Here is a 14,204-nt window from a genome sequence, read left to right as displayed (position 1 = left end):
CACGACTTCTTGTAATCATTTTACAGCCAGTCGGCAAAAACACGAAGGATCAAGTTTTAATGATTTTTAAATATTTAGTTTTAAAAACATTTCCTCTTTATTTAAAAAAAAGTTTCTGTTTCACGTTTTTATTTTATTCTTTTTGAACGGTGAATAGTCTCATCTCTAGTAGTCTTTAATTTAAGCTCTTATGTAATATGCCTAATTACGTTTTATGTCAATATTGTATAATAATAATATTTTAAAAAACACAAAGAAAAAGAAGCACAACTTCCCGTCAGCTGATGTTGCTGCGTTGCAAAGATCACGTGACCATTTTCAACACGTGACACTCTGGACCAGAAAGCGTCGACATGGCATCGGCTGCACAGTGAGTTACCAAAGATTATTTTATTTAATTATGTAAATATTCGCGTTAAGTCACAAAATTCTCACTTTTGCTCTTCATTTGCCATTTTAATTGCTGCCAGGTTGAGCTGCGCGCCGGAGCTGCTGCTAGGCAGAACTTTAATTCCGGAATATTAATACTTCGAGTCATTTTTCAGTCTGTCTTTACAATAACAGTAGTTTCAGTTTTTATTTTTACGCTTGAAATAAATAGATTAGTGTAGGTGTTCTACACAGTTCTAAATAACCGAAATAGTGTTCTGTAGTTTTATTTTTATTTTTTTAACAGGATCCACATAGCCGAGGGGATACATTTTAATATTTTAGCATTTCACTGGAATGTAGATAACTTCAAAGGTCTTTGACTTGTGCAAACATCTCTTATATTAGTATTAAAGCAATGCACATATTCGCACTTTTAGTATGAAATAAAACTGTTTTTGTAGATCTAGAAAAGATCGAAAGGTATACAAATATCACAAGGTTTGACTATAGTGTAGAAACAATGTCTTCACATAATCCAGGAAACCTTACACAGAAACACATAGGCAGCTTAATTACAACTGGTCTCTGTATCTGATTAGATTTTTCCGTTACTAAATTAGAATAAGCCATATTCTTTCAGGTGGCAATAAAATACATTTGGTTCATGGATTAACCTCTGCTCTATGTGGACACATGCTGTGAGCTGTATCTTATCAGCAGACCTGGAGCTGGAGATCAGATTTATTTTCTAGATCTATCAGTGACAAGTTTACTTGTCAGCATCTTCTGGCTAAACTGTTTCTTCTAAACAGAACTTGGATTTGTATTGTCATTTCCTCTAATCCTATCCAAGCCTATCAAATTGATCATTAGGTGTGCCTATATTTCAAATAGATTGTCATCACAAATTGGTGTGAACAATTTAAAATTTCTGAAGTACTCTGTAAAATGCAATCTTGCCTTCTGAATTTAAAGTATTCAGCCTGCAGAGAGCAAAGAGGCTGAACACTTAGTGTAGATAATGTAGAGCCAGCGTTCAAGAGACCAAAGGTCACAGAATGAGTTGGAAATATTGCAGAGCCAGATGAGAAACAGAGGTGTTAGAAAAATGTTGATTTATCTAAGCATATATCATCATTGCATTATGTAGTTATAATAGTGTCATTACATTTTCTAATATTGCATAGAAATTTAGAGATAGGAAATGTGTATCATGTTCATTTTTGTAAACTGACTTTAAAACAAACAAACTTTAAAATGTACCAAACTCCTAATAAAATTACTTTCATCAGAAAATGTGCATATTTATGAATAAGGAACTATTAAATTTATTTAAAGCCATGATTTAATATCGCAGTATAGGTATAAATATAGACAGACATAAAAAACTGCTGACTAAGTAAAACTGTGACATGTCTAAATACCTAGTCTTGTTATTTTTTTAAGTAATTTTATGGCTAAACCTTTTTTTTTCAATGCCTTTTCATGTTTAATTATTGTACAACTGAAACAGAAATGAAACTTTAAATATGTTTAGTCTTCAACTAAATGTACTGCAGGTCAGTGTTAGTAATGGTTTGCCTTATCCATGAACTACATGAATAAAAATAATAAGCAGAGTCAAAACGGTTGTCGTTTTGCAGGTGAAAAATAGACTAATCTTAAGGCTTATCTTAATAAAGACCTATTAAGTGAATTTCAGTGTGACCAGGCACAGCCCCACCCTGACCTTCGTGAGATGTATCTTCTTGTCCTTTCAGACCCATCTACTGGCTGGGTAATGACACCCTCAGGGTGTCGGCTGCCCTTTTCGCTGAGAATCGTCAAAGATTGTGCCTGGGGTTGAGAGCTAAAGAGGGTTTACTGCCAAAGTCAGTCGTGTTGCTGCAAGGGGGAGAGCAAACGCAGAGGTACTGCACAGACACCGACGTCCTCTTCAGGCAGGTGGGTTGTATTTTTGCATTTACGTATCACTTTATAATCTGTTTACCATGTTTGTGAACAGAAGATAAAACATCTTCTGGTTTTTACATTTCTACTTCCTTTTCCTGTGCAGGAGTCTTTCTTCCACTGGGCTTTTGGAGTGACGGAGGCTGACTGTTTTGGAGCCATAGACGTGGACACGGGAAAATCCATTCTTTTTGTTCCTAAACTGCCTGAAAGCTATGCTACTTGGATGGGGGAGTAAGTCCTAAAACTCCTCAAAGAGTGCCATCACTGTGCATAATAACACATTTCTACGTTCTACATGTTTTTTGGACTTTGTCAGTTGTTCTGCTTGCATCTGTGCACAGGATCTTTCCTAGGGAGCACTTCAAGGGGAAGTATGCTGTTGACGAGGTGCAGCACACCTGTGACGTAAGTATGTGTTACGTTTCCAGACGTGGCGTTTTAGCATGACGATATGATATTTAATGGTGGCAGAAAGTGATACTGTTGGGGCAGATAATCTGTTTGGAGCTAATCTTAATACAAATGATCCAAATCCAATAACTGCTACTGCAGGAGATCAGCATGTCAAATAGAAATGACAGAGATGAAAGACTGAAGAATATGTTTGACTCATAGCTGTATATGATTCCTCTTTTAAGCCATGCATGTGCAAGCATTTTTATCAAAATCTGGGAAGCTTGTATTTTCAGTCCTCACGTTTTTGAGCGATAGAGGTAACGAGGACAAGTGCTGAGGAAGGCAAAATATTCAGCAGCTTGTGGTTGTCCACAAGCTAATCATTAGCTCTGAAATATGTCACAAGTTTATGGGCTTTAAGAGCAAAGTTGACAATGGCTTCTTCACTTTTAAATGATTAGCTGGGCTGGTTGGGTTCGCCACATATTGCAGAGATAAAAACAAAGAAAAAAATAAGTCTCTTGCGCGTACCGGTACCTTTCTAGACATTTGAAACGGCAGCATACACAGTTTTATAACATTCTAGAACAGCTTGCCATTAATTGTTTTGGAAATGTTGAAATATTTTGTGTCAAGAACGTTACGACTCTGAGACTCCATTTGTAATTCACATTTGCTCCATACATACAAAATGTATGTTTTCAAATAGTGCAGCAATGACCCTATAATTACATTTCTTAATTGAATGTGTGCGCTTTGCAAATGTTTGGTCTGCGCCGATAAAGACGCACTCACCTTGAGATGCCGAATAACCACAGCATCTCCAACTGATGCACTCTGATTAACTTTATAATTCATTTAGCAATTAAATTATCCACTTTTATAACAAACATATCTAAACACTGTAACATACACACAATAGGAGCATGTCATAAGCAGCTCACAATGTTTTTTAAATTTTCTTTTCCTTTGTTTTGCTTTATTTTTAAGTAATTTATGTTCACTTCAAAGAGCCGACAGGATGTTATGCTCTGCAAAGTGTTTCATTTTGTCATTCTTGTATAAATGGCAACATTTGTAGCAAGATAAAAAAAATAACTCTTCTCATATTATTTATGATTATTTATTATTTAGATATTATTTATTGCCTTCTCCACCAAACCCAGGCAACGTGTAGTATACTGCGTCTTAGTAAGGTCAACATGACATTCTCAAATCCCACCGCAATGTTTGTGAGCATTGAAACAAGAATTTGTTTTGAGATGTTTATGCTGCTGGAAGAGTACAGCAGACTCTCGTCATCAATTGTGGTGCTTATTACTGGAAAGGCCACAGCGTCAGACTGACCTTTTTCATGAGGACTGATTCTTGTCTTTCTTTAAGCTCTGCTGGGAGTCTGAGTCTTCTAATTATTTTTTTGTAGGTTGCTGAAGTCCTGTCCAACATGAAGCCATCAGTTCTCCTGACACTGGTAACTATCATTTAATTAACAGGATTACGCTTTATGATGTCTGCTTGTATTAGATACTAAGCAACTGTATTAGGGGTGTAACGTTTTTCGTGTTTGTACCGAAAATATCCGGTACAGCAAAATCCAGGCTAACCTCCATATAAAAATTTTTAAAAATCAAACCAAATCTTCAGTCAGTTCTATAATGGCCACTTTTTTATTTGTTTCCCTTGACTGAAAAGAATCAAAAGCAAATCTTGACTTTAAAACTGAAGTGCACCTACTCTAATGATTGTTTTATACTGTTTGAAATGTAATACTTTTATTTCCTTTAAAGCGAGGACAGAACACGGACAGTGGGAGCACCTGCCGTGAAGCCTCCTTTGAAGGAATCAGTAGGTATGTCTAATTGGCCGTAATTCGCATTAACAGGATTTACCTTTTATTTGTTCAGGTTGGCTGTGTGGTTGAAATTCTTTTATCAAAAGAAGAGAAAACTGTTTGCTAAATTAGACAAAGATCGATCTTTTGAAATGCTTTTCTCGAAGGCAAAAGCATGTGAACAGAGAGAGAGCCCCGATATGAGTTGCACAAAGCTTTTTACAGTTTTTATCATCACATCCTGCTTACACACACGTGCACACGCACGCGCACCCACACACACACACACACACACACACACACACACACACACACACAAGTATGAGATGAAGAACAAAGGGAAAACCCAGCACATGTCCCTAACAGATAAACAGCTCAGCATATAGAGGTACAGGTCAAACCAACATCTGCTTAAACATTTTTTTTTTTCTGTGATTTCACCCAGACTGCGTGACCTTTGGTTGCACGTTTCTTGCGCTTTGTTCTAGACACTCGTTTGTACTATGAGCTAATTAAATACAATTAAACAAACACATCTATAAGGATAAGAAATCAGACAAATGTATCAATTTTTCTTATTACAGCTGTTTTCCATTTATAGCTAAACATGCACCAGTGTTCTACATGTTAGTGACTGTAATTAGGTAAACATCGTTGCTTTTTATTTGCTAGGTTTTACTTTATCAGAAATACGTTGCTTGCCTGCAAAATACAATGTTCGTTGTATTTTTCTTCTCACAGATACTTTGTGTGAACCAGTTGTACCACATTGCATTTAGTTTATGGTGCACTTCTTTTTTTCAGCTTCCAAGTGAACAACACTCTCTTACACCCAGTCATTGTGGAATGGTGAGTGTGTCAAACTGCATTTTACACCACACGACTGAGAAAGGTTGCCTTAGGAGCTCCAAAATGTTTCTTCAGCAGAATTCTTAAACAAACACATCCTAGGGAATTTTTTCTTGTGGTTGTTTTCAGGGCGGAAGTTTTCTACTTCTGCTTCTTTCCTCTGAGTCAGAAATCTCTCTCTGCATGGACATAATGATCTACGTGCTCGCCTGGTTGTCCTTGCTATTAGAGTTTGAGCCCTCCAGATGAATCGATGTTCTCAGAAATGAGGAAGAATGCTTTTCAGTCACATCTCTTGGAGCACAGAGCCTGATTGAACCCTCTGCCTCGCTCCTCTTGCTGAAAGTAGCATTGGTCTCTTTTAATTGGATATCTGTTTTTAGAATAGACGTCAGTGTTTCTACTGGTTACCCCTGCCTTGGATTTATTTGATTCCATTATTGCAAGGATTGCTAAACATTATCCGTAGCAATTCCCCAAATGAATGAGAAAGATATGAATTAGCTCTAAGCTAAAGGAAGACTGCAGCACTGTTTTGTTGTGAGCTGAAGATTGATGGGAGGTTCTTCCTGAGAATATTTGATTTAATTAATGAAGACAGGGTTTCCCCCAGAAAACTTGCTAAACCCGGTGGTCGGGGTGCCGAGGCAGTTCACCGGCCGTCCACCGTGTTTTTCTATTAAAAGATGTAAAGTAGACAATAAAAGTTAAAATATCACTGGGTAATTATATGTTTTGGGAAAACATCATCAGTGAACTGCTATATAAACCCACAACTAGTCTTAAAAACAACTAATCAAAAAATACAATTAAAATGAATACCAATTATTTCCACTTCTGTTAAATCCAAATTAAGTCAGCGGCTCCATCAGGCCCCCCAGAGCTTCAGGGGCCCCATAAATGATAATATTTTAACATAGACCACAGATATATAAATGTAGCATTTGTTTATTGAGATTATCATTGCTGCTAAATTTGACATTATGGCTTCAGCATAAATTAAAAGACTTTAAATTATTTAACATTTATATGTAAGATTTTAAGGAGCTGGCAAGTTTACTTTGTAGAAATTCAAAGAACAATATTCATAGTTCTTTGGTTCTTTGGAAAACATTAATATTCATGGTTTGTGCACAGCTACAATCTGATGCTGAGTTTAATCTTTGAGTTTCAGCTCCGTTTGTTCACAAATACTACTCCCCCTGTCCTAGACTTCACTAAATCTAACACAGAAGCTGTTAGAGGTGCTGATGTTTTTAGCAACAAAAGGTGCCCCTAAGTCATATTCTGCTCCAGGCCTCATGCAGCCTTGGACCGGCCCTGCATTATGAGTTAAACCCGCTGCACTGCACAGAGATGCGCAACAAATGAGAGATTTAATTCAATGCTGCTAATGTGGCTTTAGTAACTCTTTCATTTCATGTCTGTTGAGTTTTTAACAAGGGGACACAGAAACTATTTTGGTGAGTTTTTCAGATGTCCGGTGGCCGCGCACATTAACTCTGTCTAAGTGGGCAAAACATTTGATACGGTTTGGTGCTTAGTGTAACCGGAAAAATAATACTAGTAATAATAATATAAAATCAGCGTGATGCGTGACTGCGAGGAGAGCGCGAAAGCTCCTCACCTGGTTAAACCTGCACGATGAGTGATTAGCACTGGGTCGTTAACCACTAACGCACCGACCAACCGCGAACACAGACCTAAACTTTACAGGGAAGACGGGGCTAAACGCTGGGCAGCGTGTTGAGATGTAAACGCCGCATAATGTTTTGTTCACTAATATACATCATTCTCACCGCTCGCTCAATGGACCTCTGAAAGCGCGACTACAAGTTATTCCTGCGGTTCACGTAGAGCTGCGCAACCAGAGCTAATGCGGTGGGTTTAAACTCTTACCTTAATCAATAACTCCTCATAACTAATCATAATTCCTCACAGGGGGTTTATGTAAATATCCGTATCGGTCAGCCTGTGTCCTGTTTGAGTGAAAGGAGGAGCGTGGGATCCGCGCTGAGGTTAACTTTAGACATCCAGCTGCTGCAGCGCGCGAGGCAACGCGCAGAGGCCCAGCGGTGTGATTGGTCCGGCTTTAAATGCGTAAACTATGAACATATCTTCTATATACATATCTTTTAGGAATAAATCTGCTCTGATAGTGAAACGCTCGGAGCAACAGAAACACTTGCAATCCGGCTTTTAAGAAAGGCTTTTTTTTTTTCCTAAAAAAAAAAAACAAGAAAGGCTTAGCCTGGCAGTGGCGCTAGTAAAGCATGGCGGGCCGCCAGGCCTATAATAAGCTGGGGGGAACCCTGGAAGAAGATTCTGGGGTTAATGTTAGACATGCTGATTCACACAGTTCATTTCGAACATGTACATTTTAAAAAATGTACATGTTCCTCCCATCAATCTTCAGCTCACACACATAGAAGACACTTAAAATTGTCCCAACATATTTCCATTACAATGAGCTTTTACATCCTGTGACTAAAACCCCATTAAATTGCTGTGAAAATAATCCACACGTTTGTTTTTAAACAGCTTTGTTTGGAAATCGCTTTAATTTTAGCTTTGTAAGGTGTTTTAAAACTTAATGGATTTAAAAAAAAAGATTACTTCAGGGTGTCCACAAGCTGTGATTGACCATAACGTGAACTGATTGCTCCTTGTTCTGTCTGGCATTGCAGTCGCCTCCATAAGACTGATATGGAGTTGGAGGTTCTGCGCTACACCAACAGGGTTTCCAGTGAAGCGCACAAAATGGTAATGCACTCCTTTTCAAGACTGATTATATGAGAAGATGGCTAAACTGGGGCATTAATGGAGAAGAGGTTGCACACCTCAGACCCTTAAAATGAAGAAGCATCGTATCAAAAGGAGTTCAAGACTTATTCGTTTTAATTTATTGCTGCTAAAAGGGGAAGAGGGTACATTTTGTTTTTCGTACATCGCTTGTGAATTTAGTTATTGCATCAGACTTAAAAATAAAAAAAGTCTAATTAATTTAATTATTGGGCACAGACAGTAAATTGTTTCTGCATTTTTCACAACAGAGAGCTAGATCTGTATATTTTTTTCTTTATTTCTTGTTTTTCCCTGAAATAATTTGACATACTTATAAATGGAATTGTTAAAAATTTGACTAGACAAAACACAAAAAGCCCCTAAGATGTCCATTAATGCCATTTTTTAAATTGTTTTCACCTGTTTTGTTGTGGGATTAATATTCCATTTTTGCCTTAATTTTTAAAAAATAAAAATAATGCGTTTAGTGATTTATGTGCATCTAGTGGACGCAGATATTTAGTTTCAGATTACTTTAACCATAATAGTTTCTTAATAATTCATTCTTGATAGTTCTGATGTAATCTTAATGATGATCTATATTTGCCCTTTGTTGTAGGTGATGAAAAACGCCAGACCTGGAAAGAAAGAATATGAAATGGAAAGGTAAGTTGTAATTTTAGTCTTTATCAGTGGATTTGCTGCTCTGCATTTGCTGACGAGACGTGGAAGCACAGCGCCTTGTTCTGATAGATTGCTGTGAGACTTCTAGCTCATATTTGTCTTTCATTTTTATATTTGTTCTATGGAAAGAGAGAGAGAATATTAGCTACCCGTTCTTCTGTCTTTATTATCCCACCAAGGATTGCGAAGGTCATTGAAGTTCTTGACCGTAAAATAAATGTTACTTAATGCAGACGACAAACGTTTTCACTGAAGATGACTGGGCTCAGATTGTTTACTTTGCTTCTCAGTGGTAATGCTGTGTTTCTGTTTTCATTTTTAAGTCTGTTCCAGCACTATTGCTACTCCAAAGGCGGGATGCGACACACTTCCTACACCTGCATCTGTGGAACGTGAGGCTTTATTAATAAAATTAATATAAACTACTATTGAAGTTTATTACTTTTTACTTGATGATGTTCAATTTCCGTAGCATTTCTTTCCTTCTCACATAAATCCATGTTTATCATACTTTTCTTATAGGATTTAGTGCATTTAAGGTATTTTTTGAAGCAGAGTCACATTTAATTATTTAAATACTTACAAATGAATCAGTTTCATAAACTCCTTAAAAGTCTGAAGAAGTAGCCTTTGTTTCCAGGGAGAAATCTCTACTTTCTAATCTCAAACAGTATTCCAATCAGTGAATTGACAGAGCTTGACACAATCAATAATTAGTCTGTAGTCGGGTTGCCATGTGAACGGCCCTACAGGGACGTTTCAGGGTGATCTGGAGAAATAAACACAAAGTGATTCATATCTCACTTTTTGAGTTTATGAGCTTAAAACACGAGAGAAAAAATTGTATTGCCAGTTAGTTTATGATCTATAAACATTGCAGAATAACTGTATACCAGAGAGCTGAAGCTGTGAAATGTTATTGATTTCTTTCCTCCCCATTTGCTCCCACCAGGGGCAATAATTCCTCTGTCCTCCACTACGGTCATGCTGGGGCTCCAAATGACAAGACAATTCAAGATGGAGACATGTGGTGAGCAGACTTTAGTAGTTTTTCATCAGGCTACTGATTCATGACTCACAATATGTTTTGGAAGCATTTCAGAAATTATCTTAAGACGTTGGCTTCAAATTGCCTTTCTGTTGTTTCGCAAGTTTAGCCACACTGGAAACTCAGAAGAACTTGAAACCTAAAACCAAACTACAAGAAACAAATGAATGAGTTATGATGTTGCTTTCCTTTGCAGTTTGTTTGACATGGGAGGAGAGTACTACTGCTACTCCTCAGACATAACCTGCTCCTTCCCGGCCAACGGAAAGTTCACTGCAGACCAGAGGGCAATCTATGAGGCGGTCCTAAAATCCTCACGCGCCGTCATGGCTGCCCTCAGACCAGGTTATCACCTTCAGTGATGCTAAGCACAAGTTACCGAAAGAAAATGTGACCTTTTTATTATTTTAGAAACAATACAAGACGGAAAGTCTTTACATATTCCATACAGTATAGTAATTTTGAAACGTCCTACTGAGTTATTTTTTTTCCCATTATTTTAATGATTTTGTTGAACAATATAGCCACAGTATGCACCTTTACACTACTACTGCTTTTGTCATTGAGCTAAAAAAAATCTATTTAAAACTGCAAAAGGTGGAATAAGGAGGGGATTGCAAGTCCTGAATCAACATGTATGAGGGCTTAAGGGAAAATCTATGATAATAAAGCATATTTATGCTGTGAATGTTTGAATAGATACAATGTTGCTTTGCCAAAAGCAATACAGGTGCATATCAATAGTCAGATTATTGCTAAGGACATGTTAGCATCTACAAAACATACATGGTTGTTTCATAGTTTCATTACAGACCGATTGACATATTTCAAGTATTTATTTCATTGAATGTGTATGAATATAGAATATGACTGTTTATAGGCATGTTGATAGAAAGCTGAGTGCAAGGAGAGGCTGCTGTAGAAAAAAAGTGCACAATCTCTGGGATTGTGAGACAAGACCAGAAGACAGGAGAAAAGGAACTGAAATGTTGCCAGTGAGGAAGTAAATTTTGCATTTCATAACAAACAAAAGTCAATAAATATCAAACTTGTGGTCTGCCGGCCAAATCTGGCCCACCAGAAGTTTTTATGTGACTCTTTAGACTACAGAAGTAGAACCTTTGAGATAACATCCATCCATACATCCATTTTTTTACACCCTTGTCCCAAGTGGGGTCGGGAGGGGTGCTGGTGACAATCTGAAACAAGACATTTCGGGTCGCCAGTCCATTGCATTTCTATTTTTATTTTTTTTCTTGAAGCCTTTTGGAGATTCTGATTTCATTTTTCAGCAAAACTTGCCCACACTGCCATAAATACTAATACATATTTCAATGACCACAGCATCTCTATGCTTGTTTGGTCACAAATTATCCTTACATAAACCCTGTAGGAATCTGTTGAGTACTGACTAAAGGAGAGAGAAAGACACCAGAGCTAACAATGCAGAAGAGCTGAAGGCTTTTCTCTAAACAACCGGGGTTTTCTCTGCACCTGAGCAGAATCATAAGCTGCTTATGTTGTTTCTGTTAATTGATTTAGTGCTAATGTTTGTGTACTCCGCTAGTTGTATCATGAGACTCTTCTTCTGTTGTTTTGGGAATCAGATGCTGAAGAGTATTTCTTATCCTGGGGCAAAAAATGTTTCTAACAAAAAAACAAAACAAATGTTTTTAACAGAAAAACAAAACATTTTTTTAGTAGGTAAAGAGAAATAATCCCCATCTATGATCTTTGTAGCAAACATTTGTACTAGATCTTATTTTTGGCACTCCCAATAAATGACCAGTAATTCATTCAACGTGTAACCATCAGAAAGATCTTTTGTTGTTGTTCCAGAAAACATATCTTCATCCATATGTGATAGCGCCTTCCTGTTTCAGTGGGTCTGACTCAAAAGGCTCTTTTTTTTTTTTTTTTTTTTTAAAGAAAAGTGCGTTATATCATTATTTATTCAGTTTGAAAATAAACGAAAAGGAATTATATGCCCTTTAAAGAGAAGGACCACCACACTGTGTTGGACATGCATGGCAGGTTTTTAAGTCTTCTTGCCACTTGTGTTGTATGTTCTGTGTTTGGTGCATTTGAAGGGGAGTTTAATCATTTCTGTTAGCACACACAGCAAGCAGTCACAAAAAATCAGGGCTGCACAGGGGCAGCTGGAAGGACCCTGAGGCGGAGAAGGTATAGCTGACTGAATTCATGTGAGGACTAGAAGACAGTGTGAGAGGTATGAATCTTACCTTAGAGAAAATCTCATCCAGTGCAGAGTTGTTCACACTAAGTGTTAGTGACAGCGGCTCTGGCCCCAAAACTACCTCACCTCTACTTCCTCTAGAGAAGGTGCAACTTTTCCACATAAAGTCCCCTATGTGTTATAGTTTGATTGATGTCTATATTATTTTCCAGTAAATAAAATAGGCTTTTTCTATGCAACACCTTTTGTTCCTTAGCAGCCAAAATATGTTTGTTTTGAAGGTGTGAAATGGACTGACATGCACCGTCTGGCTGACAAAGTTCACCTGGAGGAACTTGTGAAGATTGGCATCCTGCATGGAAATGTTGAGGACATGCTGAAGGTCCACCTGGGTTCTGTCTTCATGCCGCACGGCCTGGGACACCTGCTGGGCATCGATGTTCACGATGTGGGAGGTTACCCTGAGGTAAGGGGGTAAAAAAAAAAGAAATATATATATATATATATATATATATATATATACACATTTAGAAGCTTTTTCACGTTTGTACATCGACTCAAATGTTCCAATTTTACTGACTGAAAGTGAGATTAATCAAAGCAGATGGCTTTGGTCACTGTTTACAGCTCAAATATATTAGATGTTTTTAATTTTAATGCATTTACAGCTGATCCAGGAGAAATTGGCTGATTCTGATCACACTACAGTAAAATAACTAGTTGCTAAACGAACCGAGTGTCGTAAATTACTCTGGTCAACAGCCAAATAATTGGCTGGGGGGTTTTCAATTGTTTTAGGGTAATTTTGATGTGCTGAATCCAAATATCACGTTGGTTTTGCTCAATCAGGTCAACTTTCTGAACTCTGGTTGCAATCCTGAGCATCAAAATGCATGACTTGTTCTCACAAATGGATTAGTTTCCTGAGAATCAATGTGTGATGAGCAGGAGGAGAGATTCATCAGGACAGAAAAGAGATGGAGAATTTTGCACAATGAAGACAAACTGTTCAATAAACATGTACTTACCCTTATCAGTGTTTATTATTAAACTTAAAGAAATCAAAGTTTTTAACCTGTAATTAATACACTGTCAGAAAACAATTCTTTTCTCCTGAAACCTTTTTTGTATGAGAAATATTAATGAACTGATAATGTCCGAAGAGTGCATTTTCTCCAAGTCAAAATAGAAGAAAAACCTGACATGATTGAGAAAAATGGATGTCATTTTTGGATTCAGTGGTCCAAAATAGTCCTTATTCAGTTGAAAAAACAAAAAACGTTCAAAACATATTTTTTTGTAACCCAGTGTTATAGGTACACATTAATTATCTTGTTTTTCAAATGGAAGTGGTTGTATCTTTTTTTGTAAAAAGACACAATTATGTGTTTTAAGGGGGTGGAGCGCATTGATGAGCCCGGACTAAAGAGTCTGCGTATGGGCCGCCTGGTGCAGGAGAGGATGGTCCTTACTGTGGAGCCTGGGATATACTTCATCAACCACCTGCTGGACAAGGCGCTGGCTGACCCTGCTCAGAGCTGCTTCATCAACTCCCTAGTGCTGGCCCGCTTCAGAGGCTTCGGAGGGGTCAGTGTGCTTCTGGAGTCTGACACGTTTATGTCTTCTGGTCCTGAATCAATGGGAAATCATTGAATGTAAAATAAATGTTTTCCCTCACAGGGACTTTGAGTTTATGAACTGACCTCAGTGTCTTTAACTTCTCCAGGTCCGCATCGAGGATGACATTGCAGTGACAGCCGACGGCATGGAGCTGCTGACCTGCGTGCCTCGAACAGTGGAGGAGATCGAAGCTTTCATGGCCGACTCTGACAAAAACTTCGGTGCTGAGAATGCCTAAAAATAAAACAGCATATCATGCAAGTTACTTTAAAGAAATACATAAAATGAACAGTATCATTAGAAGAAAATTCTCTCTGATCCTCCTTATAAAGGTTTTTGTTGATTTAAAGTTTTTTATCAATGTAAACAGCGATATCCTGATTTTTGAGGATTTTTAAAAACTAATTTTCCTATATCTTTATCATTTTCTACAACAAAATGAAAATAAAAATTTAAGCTTGTGCAACAGA

General features: G+C 37.5%; 1 protein-coding gene across 1 annotated transcript; it reads left to right on the top strand.

Moving 5' to 3' along the window:
- The first annotated feature begins 272 nt into the window (after positions 1-272).
- On the top strand, positions 273-14,204 carry pepd (peptidase D). Its single transcript, XM_081605381.1, has 15 exons — positions 273-370; positions 2,133-2,316; positions 2,429-2,556; positions 2,667-2,730; positions 4,145-4,192; positions 4,509-4,570; positions 5,357-5,401; positions 8,089-8,164; positions 8,805-8,851; positions 9,193-9,261; positions 9,822-9,899; positions 10,114-10,262; positions 12,396-12,580; positions 13,510-13,701; positions 13,841-14,204. The coding sequence occupies exons 1-15, from the start codon at positions 354-356 to the stop codon at positions 13,970-13,972; spliced, it is 1,476 nt and encodes a 491-aa protein (XP_081461507.1). The 5' UTR covers positions 273-353; the 3' UTR covers positions 13,973-14,204.

This window comes from Poecilia reticulata, chromosome 3 (assembly GCF_904066995.2).
Source record: "Poecilia reticulata chromosome 3, P_reticulata-male-v2, whole genome shotgun sequence".
Classification (NCBI taxonomy): Eukaryota; Metazoa; Chordata; class Actinopteri; order Cyprinodontiformes; family Poeciliidae; genus Poecilia; species Poecilia reticulata.
This window is presented reverse-complemented; position numbering and strand designations above follow the sequence as displayed.

What these genes read in the sequence shown, in the direction of transcription:
- pepd (XM_081605381.1), top strand. An exon ending in TCCTTTGAAGGAATCAGTAG is followed by an intron (nt 4,571 to 5,356) that starts GTATGTCTAATT and finishes TCTTTTTTTCAG; the next exon opens with CTTCCAAGTGAACAACACTC. An exon ending in CATGGCTGCCCTCAGACCAG is followed by an intron (nt 10,263 to 12,395) that starts GTTATCACCTTC and finishes TTTGTTTTGAAG; the next exon opens with GTGTGAAATGGACTGACATG.